Source organism: Melanostigma gelatinosum (genome assembly GCF_949748355.1).
Source record: "Melanostigma gelatinosum genome assembly, chromosome: 22".
NCBI lineage: Eukaryota > Metazoa > Chordata > Actinopteri > Perciformes > Zoarcidae > Melanostigma > Melanostigma gelatinosum.
In genome coordinates this window covers 3,569,059-3,591,965 of record NC_136655.1, presented here as the reverse complement: position 1 = coordinate 3,591,965, position 22,907 = coordinate 3,569,059, and the positions used below count along the sequence as shown (strand labels likewise).

The 22,907-nt window shown below is 44.0% G+C and overlaps 1 protein-coding gene across 1 annotated transcript in view; it reads left to right on the top strand.

The window, feature by feature from the left end:
• Positions 1 to 22,907, top strand: part of LOC306796172 (ankyrin repeat and BTB/POZ domain-containing protein 3-A) — a gene marked incomplete at both ends in the record, with an annotated part of 103,499 nt that overhangs the window by 59,786 nt on the left and 20,806 nt on the right. Inside the window, one exon of the mRNA XM_079294982.1 lies at positions 11,103 to 11,240. Within this exon, the coding sequence (XP_079151108.1) occupies positions 11,103 to 11,240 (138 nt within the window). The remainder of the gene's footprint in view (positions 1 to 11,102; positions 11,241 to 22,907) is intronic.

Genomic DNA, 22,907 nt, shown 5'->3' with positions numbered 1-22,907 from the left:
TGTGTGAACATGAATCAGTGTAAATGTGTGCTTTTCAATGAGCAGCTCTTTTACATAAGACATTTTAAAATGTCACAGTAGGACAATCGCAGATAAATAATCGGCTTGATGATCGCAGGAAAAGACCTTTTTGTTTCGTCTCTCAAATGTCAGCAAATAGGCGAAAATGCTCCATCACAACTTCCCAGAATCCCAAGGGGGACATCTCCAAAGAGTTTGTTCTGTCAAATAAACAAACAAAGACCAAAATATTCAGTTTGCAAAAACAGGGAAGAGAAGTTATTGCGTGATAACTGACTTAAAGATTAATAAATGATTAAAATGGCTCAGGATTGTTTTTCTATTGATTGAATAATAGAGTTATAAACAAATCTTTGACAGCAGTAGTTGTTTTGCAGTGTTGGCAATTATTTATATCAGATAACGTTTTAATTAGTTCGTCCTATTATCTGACACGATGTAAACAAACAGCAAATTTCATCAGACTTATTTTGGAAGAAGAACCAAAGATAAACATCTGAATTATTGTCCAGAGTATACTTTGTAATGTTCAGTAGATTTGTCAGAGTGACTTCCTTAAATGTTGTCTGCTTGTACAGTAGCTGTGCACAACAGCAGATCCTCCATGCAAAGGTCAACTCGAACAGACGGCGCGATTGTGCTCTACTTTGGTTTCTCTTTGAAAGAAGTGGTTTGGTTAATGCGGATAAACCGGGCATTTGTTATCAACAATGACATCTGGTGTCTTTATACTTGTGTTCATATTCTTCATGCCAATATCTCAGCGGCTAAGTTTGTTTGTGAATGTAATAACTAATAGCAACGATTGGTCATAAAATATAAGTCTGACGTCAACACAGTGATTATTTTACTCTCCTGATGATGCCAACATTGGCAGAAAAAGTAGTTCCCCTCCGGTGGAAACCGCCCACTAAAAGCAGAAGATGAAATCAGCATTTACTCCAACAAGCTATTTGGTTACTCATCCGTTCAAAGTGGAGAGAGCTGTGTTATCCTGGCTTTTTCAAGGGGTTGACAGTTTTGTGGGTGTAATGAAAGAGAAAAATCGACTCCTTTTTTACAGGGAGTAATGAGCCCGACAGATATGATATTTGCACATAATATAAGATGTCCATAACAAACACCAGAGGGGCACGCTGGGTAAACAAAGTGAGCATTCCTGCGCCCTGTCTGCTCTCCGGTGTTGCCGGCTCGCTGTATACGCGGTGCGATGGACACATGGTGACCATCTGGGCCGAACACGGGGACGTCAGGACATTGTGGCCCGCAGGTCGGGTTAACCCCCTCAGCGGAGAGGACAGACGGTCGACTGTTAATAATGCTGACGCAGCAGGATCTGGGAGGAGAGCAACAGCCTGGCTGACGCACAGCCTCCCTGTGTTACACACACATGAGAAGATGCATCCTCACACACACACACACACACACACATTTCACTTTGCACCTTCACTTCTAAGAAGCAGCCAGGCTTCCTTAGAGGTTTTTGACATTTTCGATGATGACTGTTTGTGACTCTACGCCCTTTCATTCACCTGGGAGCGCTTGTTGATAAGAGCAGCATCTCCCCACAGGTGCACCATCGTATACCTGCTTTCATGAACGCCTGTCAGACTCCCCCTCACAGCCGCCCCCCCCCCCCCCCATTCTGCTGCTGACAGGCCTTGTTTAGATTCAGCTGTAAGCACGCCCATGAATTCAATTGCAGAGTGTCACCATGAGATGGTGCTTCCTTCACAAAAACACATAAACCAACTGAGGTACGCTGAAGAATAATGTTTCTTTGTTTAAGCCGTGCTTTGCGCTGTATGTTTGCCTCCCCTCAGCTTTCACTTGTCTTTATTGCTATTTTGTATCAATATATACATAAAATATGATGATCAGCTGATGTCAGGCTGCAGTAAACCAACGTATCCTCTTCAAACGGTTCGTATGATATCTTAGGAAAGCTATTCCTCGTTTTTTCGTGCACATCACTTTTACTTTCCAATTTTCTTTGTTGGACATTCTCCCTGCATCCTTCAGGTTGATTGTAGTTCGTCCCCATTGTTCTTTCACACTCTCTTGATCGCGTCTGTGGCGCTCTCGTTCTTTCATTGTGGGATCAGAGCTCCGCCGAGCTGCAGCCAGTCACGGCTGTGTAACCTCGGCCACTTCCAAACCTTTTTGGAAGTTTTTTGTTAATGACCGTCTGTGTGAGAGATGATAAGGTTCATCAATAGAAATCATTTCTATTGATGAACCTTATCATCTCTCACACAGACGGTTGAGAGGTTGACAGATGATAACCAGCTCCAGGTTATAAAGGTTGTATACAACCTTTATAACCTGGAGCTGGTTTCATAATCCAGCATTTCTTCTGGGTATGAAGACAAAAATAAATGGATTGTGGATCCCATTTAGCAGCAGCTCTGTTCATGAAGTGTGCCACATAATGTAAGTTAATAATGTAAGAAATTGTATTTTGAACTTTTACTCGTCCCTATATTTTAAATGTGTTTAATGTGGCGTCGAGGGCTTGAATTGCCCTCCCTGCAAAAAGCCCATAAATATTGACATCAAATTTAAAATGCATAATAAAGGAACATTGAACATCATTGAAAATTGTTACGTGAAAGCCGTTTCCGATTCTAGCACATTCAAACTGTATTCAACCCAGAAATATACACATATCTCCATTGCCATGCAAAAAAAGTCATTAAATAATGAAATCAGTCAATACAAAATGTAATTAATGTGGAGTCAGATTATACGGTGGGCTTTTAGCCTGAGGGTAAATTGGAATTACATTCGATGAACATTAACGAAGCTAAAATAAAAAATAAAAATCTTGAAGCTATGTGTGTGTAGGTCTTCCTGCATTCTATGAATCGCATGATATCTTTCATGTGATATTTATTCATGAATTAGCTTACGATCCTTCTACGAGAGCGATATCTATAAAGTGATCCAACCATCATTTCATGGATGGAGGCTCAGAGGAGAACCAGGAGAGTAGTACGTTCTTCTCAGCGGCAGTTAAACCTGTAAATATGATTTTCGAAAAAGGAAACATCTTTTTTTATTCACTGCTGTAAAGATTCCTTCTTACAGCAACATTCTCAGACAGAAACTGCTTCAACAGTTGAGCTGAAGTGATGATTTGTACATCTAAAAGGAACTAATGAGAGACCTGCTGCTCCACACACAGGTGCTATCAATCCTCTGCTTGATTAGACCTCTGGTCAGGTTGGAAATGACACAATGAGAGGAGCTCTAATCAGGCGTAAATGAGTGGGCGGACGTCTGCGATGGTAATGTACGGACTGTACTTCTGACTATAGTTCAGCCTTTGTGTCAACATTTGAGCCGAAACACAGCTGGAACACGGCGCGGTGTGTTTGTTAATACAAAAGTGTGTGAAATCCTAAAACAAACACGGATGCCTCACCTCGTCATACAAGGTAATTAAACCCATATTGGATGGGTACAGTGTAAAAATGCACCGTTAATCTTCTCAGCAGCGTTGCTTCATGTGAGATGAGTCCAGCCAGGTATTATTTAAGAAGAGAAACCCCACAGCTGTCACGACATTTTAATATACCGGTAATGCTGCTTCATCCTAATTGGTTGAGCCACAGCCACTTTAAACCAGTGAGAAGATCACACACAAACCTTTCATGTGAAACGCTCCTGTTGCTCTTGTTCAGAAGCACCTCTTCCTTCACTGCTAATTGAGAATTTGGGCTTTCGGGGCCTTGAAAACTGCAGCCTGGACTGTAGGCGACCGTAAATTAAAGTAGTTTTGAAGGGAGCGCCGTGTTTCCTTTTCATCCTTGCAGATGTTGTTTTGTTCTTCCTCTGGGTAACGGTGCAAGCTTGACATTGAATACAAATGGTAACAAAGTGTAGCTGCCGCTGGTACGGTCTGTCTGCAGAGCGACTGGTGGCCGAGTGACGCTGCAAAGACGGTTTTGGCTTCATGCACATTGCAACTCTTACATCCAGCATGATAAGTGACACTGAGGTGCTTTGAAGTTTTCACCTAAATATTGGCGTTCATGCCAGCTGTTTTTCTTTTCAAGCTGATGTATGTATGATGTCCCTCCTGCATCATTTGTAAGCAACACCGAAGCTGCGTCAGCTGTTTTTAGTCGCGGTTCATTTGACGTTTGTTATGTTTATTAAAGAGTAATGCTGATTAAGGAGGTTTTATTCTGCAAGTCGACTTATAACAACCTGTAGAACTGCTATATTTAATCAATGGCAATTGTTATGGTTCAAAATGACCTGAGGAAGCAGCTGTCAGAGACGGGGACAACGTTTCAGGTATGGAGTGAAATCTTTTCTTCATCAAAGTGAAAGGACGTCTTGTAGCTGATGTCTGACTTCTGCATACTTTGTAGCTGATGCACGACTTTAAATTGGACCGGAATATTCAGTTGAAGGCTTTTATTCATACCATTAAGGAGAATTAACTGTGTGGTATTCAAGTTTTATGAAAATGCAATATGGTCGGGTAAACCTGCTCTCAGATCACAGACGACAACAATGATTTTTTTTAATGTATTTTTAGTTTCAGTGAACAACAGAAGTTTGCGTTATCGTTTTCAGACCACTTACTCCTTGACACCCGCTGTTTTTCTTCTCTGTTTTTCTTTTCTTCTGGGGGAATTCAGACCACTCATTTTGAACATATAATAGCCGCACAATGCAATGCAGACTGACTGACAAGACAGCGGTGTGGTTCGAGGCACAAATGCTGTCTTTGTGTTGATTTAATTCGTGCCAAGATGGGGCTCTAGGTGGTTGTAAATATAGTCAAGCATCTGGCTCGCCACCTGCAATCCATCTGACTTGGCGTGATAAAGGTGCCCAAATGATGAGGGATTAGGCTCCTTGTGATGCTGATGACTGCGGCTAGATTAAGCAACAACAACAGACGCACCGCCTTCATGTCGCTTCTTTTGTGTGTGAATTATGATGCAGAACACATGGATTTCTCCCATTAAATACCACGGCTTTGGTAGATCTCAGTACTTCTTCCACCACTGATCCCAGCTCACGGGTAGATTTGTTTAGTTCACATTTCGCACAGAATAGAAGTAATTATTTCTGGAACAATATATCCAACAAAAGCAGTTATCATGACAGGCCTAATCAAGGCTCAATTATACGACTGGCGGTAGTTTAGCTAACCGTTTGGGATAACGTTTGAACGGCGTTTCAAGTGTTTCAACACATCCCGTCTCCTTGAAGTTGTGTTTTTTGGGGGATTGAGGCAGCGAAAATATAGCTTTTTTGTTGGCGAGTCCAGCGTTCACACTGACTGAAAGGGCTCTACTTCACTGTGTTGCTTGCATAACGTTTCCCTGACATCTGAATGGAATTATTGAGAGTAAAATAACTCTGGTGTCTGAGAGAGAATGGGGCACAGCAGAGGCAGCCGATTCCTGTTCATCGTTGATCTCCAGTGAGCTCTGCTTCATGGTGACTGAAGGACCTTCACGGCACCCTGTGAGGTGCAAGCATGTAGGAACCTCCATGAAGAGCCGCTCTCACACTCTGTGAGGAAGATAATTGTAGTGCTCTCCCTGACAACTTGCGTGTCGTCTGTCTGCAGCGTGAACAGGCGCTGAAAGCCGGTAACAAAAACGTTTATCAGGGCAATGTCAGAATACGCCATCCACACCAAACTGAGCTATTATGTCGTAGTAAGTGCTTCTCAGTGACATGATGAGACATCACTTGCAAGCCAAACGACTGAAACAATGAATAACAAAGAACAGCTTTGGGTACGTCAACATAAAGGTCCTTTATCTGACCTGACAGAACATTGACGGTCACGGGAGGCTTCTTATTTACCTGCTATCGACCTGTTTTATGGATTATTTTAGTATCAAGAGTGCTTGGTGTCATTGCACCAAGCAATCTTCACCTTCGTTGCACGCTGATAACTGGCCTGACTCTCATGCTAGACAGTCAGAAATGTGTCTTTCTTTATTATTTTATTTTACCAATTGAATTATTTCAGGCTCCGGATTTACGAAGCCCCTGCAGCAGGGGAGGATTACATTTTTTTTTATCTTGTGCTGATAAGATTTTATCTTGTGTGCACAATTTATCACCTTGTCCACACAAGTTATGCTTCTAAGAGTTATTTATTTTATTTAGTGTGCATGATTATGAGACATTTAATTCTTCTATAAATATTTTCCAGTTGTCACGACACAAATTACACAAGAGAAGGTTTATGGGGAGACGATGTAACTTGACGAATTGACTTGCCTTCATTTCCCTCACGTGAAGGCACGACGGGACTCCATTGAATCCACTGTTGTCTCGGTGTCCACTCTTTCTCTCGCTGCTGTGGGCTCCTGCAAACAGCTGGCTCGTGGATCTCTGCGGCTGACATTTTGCAGTTAGCCAGTTGGGGTTCGGCCGTTAAATCATTTTGGCCATTTCACCGCTAATGTGGTCTGAGTCCCAAGTACATTCATGCATTATTGATGAGAGAATGAATGTGTCTCTGGTGCACTAGATGCAGCAATTACCCAACTGCATCATCCCCCTATGATGAGATGCTTTGTGTTGGGTGGCTCATCCGTGTGGATGAAGCTCATGTGCTTTTTCCTTACAGTGAAAAATAAATAAAAGACAGAAAAAGAAACTGCTGCTCTCTCTTCCCAGCTCGGGCAATCGCCGCGCTGTTAGGCAGCCGTCGCCTGTTGCCACGGCAACTACCTGTTAGTATTCCGGCAGAGTTTTCCCACCGACTGAGCGGAGAGAGAGAGCGCCGCTTTCTCACAACAGAAAAAAAAATCAATCGGGCATTCCTGCAGAGAACAAGGGAGCCGAGCCATGTGGGGGTTTGGTGCTGCAGCGCCGGCACGCGTCGGCGCCGACGGTTCAAAGTGACCTAATTGACCTTTTAGAGCAGATGAGATGCTCGTGGCTTGCTTACAGCCAATCAAAACGTCACCCTAGTCATCGTAACGCTTTGGTTCTTATTGGGCAGTCATTTTCTTTTTTAAAGCGATTTTTCTCGAGGAGGAGATGTTCAAAGGTCGGGCATTAAGGAATTGAGCTTTCTTTGCTCTTGAGTGGTGAAGCCATTCAGAAAGGATTGTCTGTCTGTCACGAATCCCATTATGCCCCCGGGCTCAATATCCAACAGTCCAGACAATCCCGCCTCCCGTTTCTCTTCTCAAAAGACCTTTTTTGAAATGGCTCTTTTCTCACGCAGACGGCAGGAAAGTCTGAACAACGAGCTATTAATTACACACATGCACACACTGCTTGTATCACATTTTATTCCATAGCAGAGGTGTAAGTCTACGCTAGCCTCACGATTCAATTATGATCTAAGATGTCGGGTAAAGAAAATCAGACTCTTATCGTATTTTTTCAATCCCAGTATCTGTGTGACCTCAAATCCAACTTGTGGCCCTTTGCAGCATCCCATCCCCCCCCCCTCTCTCTCTCTCTCTCTCACTCTCTCTCTCTCTCTCTCTCCCTTTTCTGTCTCTCTTCGGCTGCACTATCCAACAATGGCAAAAAGCCCAAAAACAATCTTCATAAATGAATAAAACACTTCAGTAAAGTCAGGAGCAGAGATGTAGGGAGGCATGATGCATCACCTCTGAACCGGTGAACCAGTGACGAGGCTATTTTTTATTTGTTCAACCTCTTGTTTCAGGCAACAAATAGCTCACATCCAGCTCCATCAGGGTTCAGTAAACACTGAGGAATGATTTGTTGGAAGGGATTGCAGCCAGTTCGGTCCACTGAACTCACAGAGCATCTCGCATTGTTTTGAGCTGTCAGCAGTTTCCCTTTCGGAAAGGGCAACAATATCAGCAGCAGTGTTCTGTTTATATCTTTCACTTATGTTCAAGGTTCTATCGGCTGTTTAAGAGCTGATAGAAGAAAAGTCTGACATTTTTGCGAAGTCGGCTTATTCGCTTTCTTGCAAGCGGATCGACACCACTCATATCATTACGCTTCAGCCAGGAGACAGTTAGCTTAGCTTAGCATAAAGCCTGAAAACAGTGGGACTTAATGCCCAGCTAAGCTAACCGCAGTAGCTTCATATTTAGCGCACAAACAGAAGAGTGCTCTCTCAGAAAGGAATGCTCTTCCAAACGTCCAACGACGTCTTTAACAGCGTGATGGCACAATATCTTTGAGCTTTTGCACCGGTCAAACCTGCAGGCCAAGATTCACCATAGTTGATGTCCATTTGTGCACATTGGCAACCAGCAAACCGACTGTGTGCGCTACATCTAAGAGAGACTCCATTACAAACGCACCCGGAAGCGAGAGCTGAGCTGAACCCTGCGCTGTCTGTGCTGTTGAAGTACGTACATCCTTAATATCTGTAAAACAACAGCACAGAAATGAAAAGAACCATATTTGTGTTGCCTCCTCTTCCTCAAAGACGTTCCAGCTCATCGGGCTCATGTAAACATCAAACAACCTGGTAGAGAAGCCGCTTCATGAACGCGGCAGCGGCTTTGAAGCTGGATAATATCAAAGCGTAGCGTCTTTGTTTCACGCTGTGAGATTTATATTCCTTCCTTTGTTCTGGGCCTTCTGTTCTGTTTTTTTGTTTTGCTTTTTTAGTCTGTCCCTCTTCTTCTCCTCTTCCTCATTCTTCTTTCTCTCCGATGATCTGCTCCCACGCAGACAGCTGTTGTGTGCACATACCTGCACGGCTCGATGTCCTCTGCATTATTTATGACGATCAGCAGTATTTCTGCGGCGATGCCTCGGGGGAGTTCGGTAAAGTGGTCTTGTCCCGGTGACCCAGTCTCCGTCTTCATCTGCCCGACAGCAGCACAGATGAAGGGAGCCCCGTGAATAGAGAATGCAGGTCACATCTGTTTATCTGGGATTAGTGTTTCTCAAGTATGCGCCGAGCTCTTCCAATTGCCTCGGAGGTCACATGAAGATGGTGGAAGTGACTCAGAAATATGAGCTTATAAAAACACGCCTGTAACGCCTCGGAGTCTCATGCTGCTTGTCATTTTCTAATCAGGCGTTTGTGTCAGCATCCCCTCTTCCCTCCATCCCCGCCTCTTCCTCTCTTTTCCAAGTCTCCAAGGAGCCAGACTGGCTTCTTTCTCACCTCTGATGTTTGTTACACAAACAGCACCTCGGATCAAATATTCATACTTTCTATTTCTTTCTTTTCATCCAGAGAAGCCAAGTGTTGGTGAGCGATAACATGTAGAGGGAGTGGGAGGTGGGGGAAGAGAGAGCTGCGGAGTTGTTTACATGTCTTGATCTGATGGGATGAATAATTCAGCAAAGGGCTCGCTGAATTATATTAAAAGAATAGTTAGGGCAGTGGGGGGGGGGGAATGTTGGGGTGACGGACAAGATGGGAGGCCTTGATTACGGAAGGCACTGTGAATTATTCAAACTTGTTTTCCCCTCAAACACACACACACACACACACACACACAGTGCTAAATCTCCAGCAGAGGTATCCGTGAACAGCAATATGGTTTTGGTGATTCGAGGAGATTTCTCCGCTTCGCTCTGTTACAGGAGACGGAGAGCGGCCCGAGGACGGAGGAATCCCTGCGTTTCTGTTTGCCGTCAGCCACTCTGAAGTCTTCTTTCAGAATCTTTACCTTCCCGATCGACGTTTGCAGCAGGGAAACTCCGATGTGTCGTTCTTGATTTCTGACTTGGATTAGTCCCAAGTTAGCTTCATGAGCTCATTGGGTCATGTCTTTCTTCATATCATTGTTTCCTAACTTTAATGCTCATGATTTGCAGGTCAAAAGACATTTATAGTCGAGATGAATTAACTCGGCTAAAGTGGGTGAAGTCTTGGTTACATATAACTATTTCAAAAGCACAGAATTACTATATTTCAGTGAGAAGTAGCTCCAGACTATCAGCTTGGGTTAGTTGCAGCTAGCACTGACTCATGTGTACTTTGACTCTCACAAATCTATCCTGAGGCAAATGATATCACCCAATGTTAAAACCGTCCCTCTGTCGAAAATATGTTTTTTTTCTCAAAAAACATCTGGCGGTCCCCCGGGACATGATCTCAGGACCCTTTGGTTTAGAACAACGGGCTTACAAAGGAATCGTTCTTCTCTTTTAAAGATAGAAACGCTTCAACATTGCAGACCAAAAACATCCTTTTTTTGTTTCATGGGCTGTCATTAGAGACGCACCCTAATATACCAGCTGCTCCACCAACACCTGTCAGAGGTTAAGCAGTCATAGAAAAAGCTGTTGTGATCATCATCATCATCAGAAAGCTGACCTCCCCGGAAAGGCTGTGGGAGGAAGAGGGAGCGGGACTCTGACTGCACTGGAATTCTTGGGCTGGACTCTGTGGGAAGAGGACACGACGGGAGGAATCTGGAGCTGGAGGGGAGAAGTCCAGACTCCCGATGCTGCACTTGTGTCCGCCTGCGTGGCTCTTTTGTCTTCTGCTCTGGCATCGCACACACACACACACACACAAATTGACTGAGCGCTTCCATGTTGTAATTACTGTTTGTTGAGAAACGGCGTGTCCCCCTGAGCCGCGTCATTAGGATTAGCACTCGGCAGGGTGTTGCTTTCCATTCTCCTGCAGCAAAAAACTCAATATCCCATCTGTCAAACAAAGCCTGGCTGCAGCAACACCACCAAAATGGATTAATCCTCTCCAGCCAACATTATCTGCACCTTGCACAGAGCACACCTGTGATCACAAGGGGGAAAAAAACAACAATTTACCAAAACTCCCAAGACTCAACAAATCACTGCAGGGACAATTTATATCAAAGACGACAAGCGACTCTTCTATAAGTATCCACTTTGAGTCGTATCATTTTCAAGGTAAAAAGAAACCTTTGTGCAGAAGAGCTGCAACGCATCACCGGAGACTAAATGAATCAGCGCTTAACAACTCTGTTTTGAATATTTAACTGAAAGTGCTGATTTGTGTGTTGTAGACTCTTTTTTTCACAGTTTTCATTCCCCCTGAGTTGTTGAGTAATCTGACATCAGCAAAAAAAAATGTGCTGCAGATAAAAACTTTTGGCACTTTTCACTGAATACATATTTCCCCCCCCCCCCCCGTCTTGCAGGTGTACTGAGCCTGCCGGAGAGTTTGAACCTGCACCGGGACCAGCAGCGCTCGGGGAGGGGGAGCGAGGGTCAGGCCGAGCTCCGCACGCTGGAGCAGTCGCTGCTCGCTACCCGGGTGGGCAGCATCGCAGAGCTGAGTGAGTACACTTTTACCAGCAGTTTACACAATGCAAAATGTACGTTTTAGAGAAACCAACGCTTTTCAGGTTTCCCCATTCTAGCGTTGAAAAGATATCTGAGGGCCAAACCTACCGCCTCTCCACTGTCCCCTCACCCCTCTCCCCCTGCCTCACCCTCTGACGCTCCGCAGCCAGGAACCGCTCTGTTGCAGCTGTTCTAACACCTGTTTGTGAGTCACACCCGGGGACCTTTAAATCCAAGGTGGCCTCCTCAGAGGCTTTTAACCTCAACTTGAAAGGGAAGGGCTCCTCCACCTTTAACTCTGACACGCCGCTGCCTCGCCCCTCTCCACAGTCACACATTAGATCACCCTGTCCCCTGCAGACATCTGCGCCACCGAGTTCGTGTCTGTGCACATTTGTACCGGATGGATGTTTCTTTCGTCCCCGTGGCGCATTACGCACCAGCACTTCTCTACGCGTCATCGCTTAAAGCAACAATTTGCAGTCTTTTCTTGTCACCAGTCGGACCAAAAAGCAGCACATGCTGCTGTTTGATTCCTGTCTAATGCACCGTGCGTTTGACTCCCACCGCCGCGCTGCCTCTGCTGGGCCTCCTTACCTCCAGGGTCGGCCAGTCGAAGCTGCCAGAGGTTGACATGTGGCTCGTGATACAGTTGATGCCAGCTGCTTGTAGTCATTTAGTGCAGTGGTTCTCAACTGGTCTGGCTGCGGGACCCACCATCACCCCTTAATGACAAGCCGGGACCCACGACCCAAATTATATATATATATATATAATCATTTTAATATATATAGTATATATATATGTATACCATTTACATCATTATACATATCTATGTTCAAGACATCTAGTAGTAACGTCTCTGTGTAGTAAACAACTGTCAAATCAAATAAAGAAAGCACACACATTTTTCAAATTGAACTGGATGGATTATAAATACATAGAAATACATGAATACATGTTCTTCTCATTTCAAGTAAAATAACAGCTGGATTAAAACATGAATTACGTAATGAAATTCAATTTAGAAAAAATATTTTCACTGAATTGCCCTGCAGCTTTAAACTCAGTTCATTCAGGGTGAAGTGAAAAATCCACAATATTATATTTTTGTCATCTTCCAAAAAGAGAAATTAGTGTTTGAAGAATTCACCGCTATGAGTCTGTCCAGTCAGAGTCCGATGACTCTGGTCTCTCTGGACGTTTCTCTCTTTTGGAGATCGTCCTATGATTTGACTTTCACAACCCACACGACAAGTGCCGTAAATGCTGGAATAATTCCGCTGCATAAAGAATGCCCTTCAAAATAAAATGACAATTTAAAAAAAAATTTTTTTTATTTTTTTTGTCAGGCAAAGGCCCGCGACCCACTTTTGGGTCGCGACCCACCAGTTGAGAATCACTGATTTTGTGGATTTCATTGCATTCTGTGGCATGATTTCCACCTCGTGTTGCGTTATGTGGACAGATTGATCTGCAGAGCACGAGCCACGAGTGTGAATCTGCTTCATCAAGTGCATGCTGATTGCATTAAGAGTGCCACTTTCTACATGTTCCACCATCTGCTTTTGCAACAAACTTAAAGGAGCAGATCTGCTGGAACTCGTGCATCTTATTTATCAGAAACAGGTGCGACAAGAGCAGCTTCTCTCTCATCTGCAGTGCAGCTGGTGTGTAATCTGCTTCTCTATATTTTACACCAATCACACATACGCAGTTCTGCTGCTTCAAATACTCACTACAGCAACAAATGTGCATTCATCCGTAGCTTAAAGAAGTCCCCAATCAAAGTACTATGTTGTCCTGAAAACACCAGTGGCCATCTGGAAATGATATACTCTTTTCTCTAACTTAAGTAGGAACCAGTGGGATTGACTGCAACAGACAAAGTAGTTCCAAAGTATTGAGGGATGGACATATTGTTTGTCTTTTCATGACATTTGCAGGGCACGTTGCCTCTCACAGCAACTTCCTGTTAACAGTTAGAGTGGAACGACAGAAATACAAGAACAAGTGATTATTAGAACAGAATAACAAGTCAATCAACAAGTTACCGGCTGAACTAAAGCAGTCACGACCAGGCAGAGGACACATACAGAAGGTTTTAAGTAAACAGGAAGTAACCACTGGTGCGGTAGAAGTGTGCACCAGTGTGCACCGGTAGAAGCAGCAAAAATAAAATATAAGATGTCAACGCTCCAACAAGGGCTTCATAGATTCATAAATTCATAAATTCCAGTGGTTATTACATCTCAGCCAGATTTTATGTAGAAATGTGTCCTCCTCCTACACATCTATTAATACATTTAAAAAAGAAATATTGGGGTCTAAAAGAAAATATAATGAACATGTCGCTGCAAAAAGCAGAAGGGGAGTGTAATCATTTCTTTGTGAAAGAAAAAAGTATGAAGTAGTTTAAAAAAAGAACTCAATCTGCTAATGCACCGGGGTGATTTCACTCTTTTGAGAAGACAAAGTGCAGTAGCACGGGCCTGTAGGGCATCGATGACGTTTGCATTCTGCTCCAGCTTTTCTTGTTTGTGTATTTCTTTTCAGCTTAACCAGGTGCTCCAGTTGAAAACATTTTTCCAGTAAAAAGTTGCCAAAAATGTCCGAGGCTGCGTACAACCTCCACCGATGATTGGCGAAACCCGCGGCAAAGAAAGCAAGCACTCAGTGCTGCTCGTCAAGCTTAATGCTGTAAGTGCGTCGTAATAAATGATAATTTAATTAAAAGAGCACATCAACAGTTTTATCTCTTCTCTCGTCTTGATATTGGCGCTGTGCACAAAGAGGAAGTTGCTCAGAGCGATTTAAGTAAATCAAACTGAGACTGTAAGTGTGTTTAGAAATGATTCGGTCAGTGTTTAGTAACTAATGCACGCGGAACAGGAATGCTGCTGCCGCTCCACGTTAAAAGCATTCAAGTCTTTGCTTTCGCACTGTTTGTGAGAACAACTTGGAAGGAAGATGCAGCGCGATGCACTGAGATGTTCCTGCAAGTAGCTCCTTCGTGCTGCCAGCGAGCCCAGAGCCGCTTTGTGTTTAAATCCCATGCAGCAGAGTCCAGTGATACCAGGTGTCCAGAAATCTGGTAACTGCATAAATACAGGAACATATCGAGGGCCAAAGCACAAAACCTCCAATCTGCAGAATTTTCTGATTGCGGATTTCATTTTGGATGATGAGAACAAGGAAGGCTGTTCATATTCAGTCTGTTTTAAAATAATCCCGCGCTTTATTGAAACTTAATTTAGAGCATCATTTTGTAGAACCTCTTCCAACTTGCACCAAATGATGGAAAGATTGCAAAGATCCTATCTGCAAAATGATCCAGGCATTTTTCAGATAGGAGGTTTTGCTCTTCGGCCATCGATATGCAGTTTTCCTCCGTGTACTTAAGTCATCTCAGCGGCAGCCCGGTGTATTTACAGTAATTACACTAATAGTCATAATAACAGATAACGTGCCAGCGATGTTGATGTAAAAAATGCTGCAAGAACGCCCTCTGATATCACAGCAGAGACCTGGAACCAGTGGCGTACAGGGAGCAGGTGTTCCCACATAGAGCGTTTAAAAGCTGCTCGGCATCAACACATTTTAACATTTTAAATTGAAATCAATCTTTAATCTATTAGCTCAATATCTGAGCAATAAACAAGATCACTTGAAAGTTGAGCGGCCACGCGGAGCCGGCGTTCAGGGGCAATTTCACACCCGAGTTGTTCGGTCATTGATGGTTGATAGAAGAGGCTGTGAAAGAGCAACATTCATCACTATCTGCATCATTTCATTCTCTAGAGGTGGATAAATACGTCTTTTATTTCTGAGGTCGCCGTTATCTCACTGCTCACCGTATTTCACGTCTTTGTCCGAGCGAGGAGAGCAGATCGCCGATGGCAGATCGCCTTGGGTGTTTGCACCTTTCCTCATCTGTCATGACACGTTGCCATGACGGATAACGTTCTTTCCCTGTATTCCGCCATGTGCCGCATTGTGTGTGTGTGTGTGGCGTATAGGATCTATAGGTGCTGAGCTGACATATTGTGACCAGGTGTGCCAGAGGAAGGCCGTTCATCTGTCAGCACAGCGGCCGAACCCGCGGGTCAGCGAGCAGCCGCCGGGCAAATAAACGGCGAAATGTAATACAGTGCAGGCCTCCAACAAAGGGGCCCTCCATTCCCCAAGCTGGGTGTGCCTCCACCGCAGGGGAAATATTCAAAGTATGGACTTCGTCAAAGTTATAAACCTTATGATGTTTATGAAACCAAACCCCATATTTTATTCTGTTTATGGTCAGCATTTTCTCGTGGTGGAGTCTGCCATTCCTGGCCTGGTTTCACATGGCCTTCAAACGAACGATGCCGCGTTTAATCCAGTTTCTTTAAAATCTTATCTCATTAATTTCAGCCTTTTTCTGACAACAAAAACATATCCCCTCGTAACGCTTCGTATATCTTACCAAACCGTTTTGGCCTTTTTTTGTATGTTTTTTTTGCGGATGTCCAGCAATACGAGCGATCACGGCGCCTGCGCGAGCACCTGCAATGTTTAATTCAGCAACAAAACTACTTGTTCAGGTAAAGCAAAAGATACTTTCTTAAGTATGGAAGTGGCGTTACAAATAAGTCAGCATTGACTTCTGATTTCACACCGGACACGAACAGCAGTCTCCTGGGTGAAAGTCCACCTGACCTCCTCCCCACGTGGACTTTACTGCACCATGGCTGCCTCGCAATTACGTGGGTTGTATACAAATGAAAGTGTATTATAACAGCCTGACTGTTTACTCCCCTGCAGCTGTATCACAGCTGGATTAAGATGCTGCCAAAGCCAATCCAACATTTTGCAACATTGGCTTTTATTGTAGAGCAATGACGGGAAACGCAACGGGTTTGTCACGACAGCGATCGATTATTTAAACTGCGTCAACAAAACAAGACAATTGTTTCAATTTCGGTGCTTTCTGACGGCGACTCTGCGTTAAATATTGGAGCGAGTGATGGAAGCCAGCTGTTGGATGTTTTGCCGCTGTTTGCTGCAGCATTAAACTGCACTCGCTGTTACCACAGTAACCACAGTTGAGCAAACCACCGGTTTGGCTAATTTGCACCTTTTTTATGTGAGCTTTAAGCATGCAGGCATCACTCGCTCTGTATTTTTTCCCCCCAGCTGGCAATGGCCAGCTTGAGAAATGAGTCACCGTGTATTGTACTGTGCCTGTGCGGAGTGAGGAAAAGTGCTTCTTCTTCAGGGCTGAGTGGATTTCACAGAGAGAGGGATCCCTCTCCCGCCGCAGAGCTGCAGGAGTTGTGCGCCGGTTTACAGGCTACAGAGAATCGCACCGAGATGAGATGTTATTTATCTTCTTCCAGGAAGCGATTGCTTACTGGAGACCTTTGGATGGTCACCGCCTGCTTGACATTTCTATCCATAGACAAGCAATGTTCTCACGATAGATTATTATCTGAAAGCATGCTTTCTCTTCTTCTTTTGTAGCACCCTACATTTCAACAGAAGGACTTCCTCCCGTCGCTGCTCCATTAACCCACGCTCACTTAAGTGGATGTGAGATAATGGGTTCGCTTCTCACACACACACACACTGACTGAGATTCACTAGGAGGTGTTACATTTCATCTTGAGGCCGTCCGTGCCATCCTCATTTTTCATCATATTAGAGTTAAAATACGTCTCCTGCTTCGCCATGCATCATCTCTCCTAATCTCACATCTGACCCACTTCTCAGAGAAGAAGAAAAAAAGAAGGTGAAAAATGAGTCGGCCCGACTCGTTCTCTGAGTTAAAAAGCTCATTAAGCTGCTTTCAGGAGTCAAGTTGCAGTTCGAGGTTGCGGTTCTCTTTTTTCATTCTACCCATTTGACCACTGCAGCTCCTGATGGTAATGTCACCCTCAAGTCCTTTCCAGTATCTCTCTCTAATGGACGTGTCAAGGCAGGACAGTATGTCAATGTGCCGCTGGGAAAGGTCCCCGCTGTCATTTAGTCCTCTTCATTTCATTTTCCTCGATCCTCTCGGAGGTCTGCAGCACCATTTACCTCCTCGTGTCTGTCTGTCATAGGAGACACGGTAGTTTACGGAATAACAAAAAAAAAAGGAATTGTTGACTTGGCTGTTAAAACGAGGCCGGCTCATTCGGTCCCTTATCTGTCTCCCAGCACCTGTTTAGGAGGACGGGGGGGGGGGGGGGGGGGGGGGTATGCGGACACAAACAGCCGTCCTCACAATCCTCCAGACACACTCGTCTCTTTATCTCGCACAAAGGACACTGGAAAAATGGTGTAGGCTGTTGCTGCATGCTGCAGTAATTACGTGAGGCTGGATTCATTATTGCGTAATGGTTTAATGTCCCTCGATACCTGCCACAGGGATCCCACTCACTCACCGCAGCTCGGCGCTGCAAAGATTGGAATAGTGATTAAAGAGCGGTTTGAGGGGAACGTCGAGTCATTTTTCAAAAAGAAAGATGAAGGCCACATTTTGTGGGCTAAAGCACTCACACACGTTCTCAGTTTGCATTCTTGTGTCTTCAGCAGCATGGTGCTGCTGGTTTAAAGGTCGAAAGGCTCTCGGTTAAAGCAGGCGACATGTTTCTATTCTTTATTCTCTGTTGGGATCCCACAACGGAAGAACAAGGACGGACGAGGGATGAAGATCTCAGCGGTTTACCTGCCAACTGAGAATGCATCACATGGCGACTTGGCCGGCAGCAGCGTAAGAGAGGAAGCGAAGGAGAGCCAAGGACTCACTTAAAGAATGACCCATCGCGCACAAACAACCGCGTGCTTCCTTTTACAGCCCCGAAAAACCGCAGCGTCCCGTCACTGAACAGATTATACAACAGCAAACACAGGACCAACTCGAAAGCGTTAGACGCCGCTTCTTGTCGAGTTCTTGAGAGGACTGATGCTAATAACCGCTGACGTGCTGTTATTGCTGAATAAGCTCTGAATACTCTGTTTCCTGTTCATGCATAAGGTCAGCGGCCTCTGTGTACGTCCCTCGTGTTGTTATTCGATCGTGCCGTTGCCATGTTGTCGGCGCAGCCCAAGTGTTGTATTCTAATCAAAGTCTATTGAACACGGCATTTCCAATGAAGCTGATTTGTGCGCCCGAGCGTTGGAGTGTGCTGCACCTCTCCGGAGAGGTACAGCACGCGCAGGCAGATGTTCTTCATCAATAAATCATTATTACCCATCAGCCTGACATGCCTGACACTCGAGCTTGCCTCTCTCAGCTCTATTAGTGACGGCGGGACTAGTTTAACTTCCACTGTTCACTCAAGTCCTGCTGCAATGAGATGAAGGACTTTAGTCCTCATCGCGGTGCTGCTGTGAGATAATGCAGACCCACTAATTGAGTGTTTTTTGGAGAGAGCCCAGAAGGCTAATGGAAGTTTTGGGGTAATAAGGCGGTGAATTAGTTCTCACCTCACTGGTTCCTTAAAGGAAAGACAGGGCAGCTGTTTGATGAAAGGGTTCGTCACTAAAGCGCCGAATAGCTGTTGGTATTTGAACTGAACTTCTCATTGAGAAGGGCATCATTCTCTGGCTTCATACACAGCCAGACTCATCATTTATTGACTGTAATAGGACACTTCTGTGATTATGGTTTATTGGTTAATCATTATGCATAGTAGCATTATTTATTGTAAAATAAAAAGCTATTTTACAAAAAAGCTAATTTTACAAATGAGCCATCGCAGCTTGTGTTTCCGTGCGCTGGGCCTTCCCTGTGCTCGGTTCTTCAGTCCAGGAGTGGACGGCTGCAGCAGACTTTCTGTTGGACGGCGTAATGGCCATAAAGACGGAATCGTGATGGTTTCTGCAGCACCAGATCAATCGGATTCCATACAGAAGCCGAGCAGAGACTTTCCTAAACAGGGATTTCTCAACATTTGCAGCATCTTGCATCATGGGACCTTCAGTCCATATTTAGTCAGAATATCTTCCTCGGAGGACGGGGGGTAAAAGAAGGACTTTGAGCCTGGCTGACCCGGATACTTACATGAAAATAGAGATCTGAAATGAATCTTTTTTTATTTGTAATTATAAAGCTAAACATTTGAATGACTTATTCTGATACCCCACTGTTCTGCTGAAGGATCCCGGGGTGGAACAGATGGTATCATGCTGCTGCTGCCTTCAAGTGTTCCCTTTTAAGCGTCTGCCTCCAGAGATGCACTATTTCGTGGTGTAGTGGCTGGTTAGAAACTGCACATTAACTAAGTTTCAATTAGTCTCTCAATAAAGTTACAGTATCTGAAAGACACCTGAACTTCAACGTCTCTATTCTAACTTCATATAATTACACTGCACACTTTCCTTTTATCACATCCTCTGAAGTATGCTAACCTGCACATATTTAGGAATATGTGACAAATAAATCCTTGAATCTTGAAGTAGTTATCACCTTATGAAGTGGTTATGGATGAAATGCGAGCAAACAGCTGCCTATCTACACATCCAGCAGACATGGAGCAACTTGAGCTGATATTTGAGGTCACTTTTCTGGCCACCTGAAGAAATAAAATATTCACTCTGCTCTGATCTCCACCAACTTCCAAGAAAAATATAATGTCGTTTAGCTGCTAAATGTTCTGATCTCACTCCGAGGGCGTCAAACTTCACTTCTCTGCGTCACATGACGTTAGTTTAAGTTGCGTTACAGGAGCACATATTTTAAGCCCAACCATGATGTTTTTTCTCACCCTAACCAAGTAGATTTGTTGCTTTAGCTTTACCGTGACCGTCATACCGCGTTAACGGTGTGCTACAACCTTTAACGCAACCTTTTTACAACGTTAACCAACGTTAAGTTTGTTAAAACAGTCACCTGCTGCTGCCGAAAACAGGGTCGAGTCAAATAGTAACAGGATTTAAAGCCTTTTAGCTCCATTGAATTCTCTAAAAGCTCCTGTATTTAACTCAATCTTTGCTGTTGCTACAGTTACTGTGTTGTTTGGTCCCTCGTGTGAGCACGCCGTGTGAGTATTGTATGATGTTTTCAGCAGCGGTTCGAGGCTGCACAATGGCTGGAACATCAGTCGTGCTGCGCTGACGTCTGGTGCTGCCGACTGAATGAATCATGCTGGAGCATTTGTTGCACAGCACTTTGTTTGGTTGCAGCCCCACCTTTGCAGATGGTGCCCTGCTGCAATATCAGATAGATAGACAGATATCAAGTAGAAGATGGATCAGTCGTTTGCTCATGACCAACCCTCCCTCTCTTCCCTCCATGGAGCCTGTTTACCAGAAAAAGCACATTAGGATATATTTTACCCATTTTGTTTCATTCCTGTTTGGCGGCTCCCAGAACTCCACATGGTCACTCAGCCTCTGATTGCATCCGGGCCAGGTTACTATGAAAGTGTGACCTATAGGATCATAAAACCACCAAGCTGAGAGCATATATGTACAATCTAATAAGGAGCTCCTGTTCTGTATTGTTACCGCGTAAGTTATCACTGACCTCCCTCCACATGTCCAATGTTAAATAGGTCTGCTGGTGATTAATTTCCCCTCGAGCAGCGCTGGTAAAAAGTATCTGCTAGTCCTGTGTTGACGATGACATGTCCTGTAATTGACTGTGATTAATAGTTGCCACGGAATTGCGAATGTGCCCCAAAGGCAGAGCTCCGCGTCGGTCGCATTACTAAGTGATGATTAAATGTCCTCGGTTCGGTCCCCGGGGAGCTGTAGGCCATGACAGCGTGTCAGAGGACAGCGAAAGGAATCTTCATTCTCAGTCGTCCATTAGGGAACGCAACAGTTGTCTCGCCGTGATAATATCGGGTCACGTGTGATAACCGGGCTCACCTGACTTTACCTGCCTGAATTACAAGCTTGCTTTCTGACTGTTGGGGGCAGTATGCTCTGAAAACACGTCACAATCACATCTGTTCAATTCGGTCATACATGTACGTCGGTAGTTCTTATCCTGAATTTGCACCCAGAACTTTTCACTGCTTCCTCCCAAATATGGCACCAAATTGATCAGGAAACAAGTTTGCAAAAAAAAAAAAAAAACCATCTAATTCTTGCAAATATACAAAACACAAAGAATTTTAAAAAACAGCCACAAATGAATGAGGCGCTAATACATAATGCAACATTATTACCCCAAATATGAAATTTACAGAAAAGTACATTTGAAATATAAGGTGAGAAAATGAAACATATATCCCTGAAATACAGTGTTTTTTGTCAATATTGGCTTTATTGAGTCCCTCATATAGCAAAAATACCATCAAACATTTAATGACTTTACAAAGCCTTCGTTCTTTGGGGTTTTATGCTCATATACTGCAAGAAGAAGTTATTACAGTTTAATTACTGTGCATCAAAGTAAGTTCACTGTTCAAGTTTTAATACCTCAAACCACATTTCCTGTGGCTTCTCGTTATGAGAACATTATTACACTGTGCTTCATTGTACCTGTGAAAAAGAACACACTGTGAAATGAAGTATGTCATAAAGGGAATCTTGTCCTCCGTATTCTGGCATTGAGAAGACAAAACAGACATTAAAACTGACGTTTAAAGCTTCAGTTGAGGTGTTAAAATATAGAAGTGAGGTGAACATTTTTGATGCTGAGATATATTCACGTTGTCTTCTGAATGATTCATAATAACTTTGACATTAGCCTCAGATGCACTTTGTGTTTAGTGCTAATTGTTAGCATGCTACCACGCTTCACTGAGCGGGTGAACATGGGGATAATCTCACCTGCATGTTATCATATGAGGACGTGAGTGCATGTTAGCACAGTGAGTACAGCCTCGCTGAGGCTCTTAGTCCTCTCAAAGATCAGAGTCAGAGGTGAAAAGAGTTACTTTCTTTATGTGACATGAAAACCATAATCTCCATGAAAACATTCAACCCTTAAATTACGTGAGGAAACGGAGAAAGAAGAGGTAATTACAGGGTGTGTAGCTGCTGCGTGACAGAATTTACAATGTTGACGTTTCGTTAAAGCTGCGGCTTTTTTGTCGCTCTGTGCCGTTTCACCACTTTCCTCTCAGAGAATAGGGAAGAAAGTTCTGCTCTTTAATGAGTCCTTCCAAGAGGAGAGGAGCTTGGCTGGAAGAAAACGTTTGTAACGTGAATGCATACTTCTGTCCTCTTTGCTTTATCTTAATCTGTATTAATGCCTCACTTCCTCTTCATATTCAGGCCAGAAGCACCCTGGGTAAACTCACCCTGAGTAGCACGGGGACTTCCTGAGTACCTGGAGTGGAAAGGTTTTCTGTGCTGAATGAATCTGCCGGATTGATGCTTCATGCTACAGTAAACGCTACCAAACAAGCAAACAGTCTGCAAGCTGCAGTCAAGCAGAGAGGTGCAAGCGAGGATTGTTGCATTTAATGATAATGTATTGATTTTCTTTTGTGTGTTGCTCCAAAATACTGGAAATTCCCATGATGACATGTTCCCGGAGCCAAAGATGAAATCTGCAATTGCTTTTTTTTGCAGTAAATTCAATCAATCAATTAAATCTCTCGCCGTGAAGAAGCAGTGTTTGGCTTTTTTGTTTGCTAAAAGACAAAAGCAATTCATCAATTCTCACGATCACATGATCATAAAATACAGCAGCGTAACACACGTCATATTTAATTGACGTTGAAGCACAGATGCTGCGT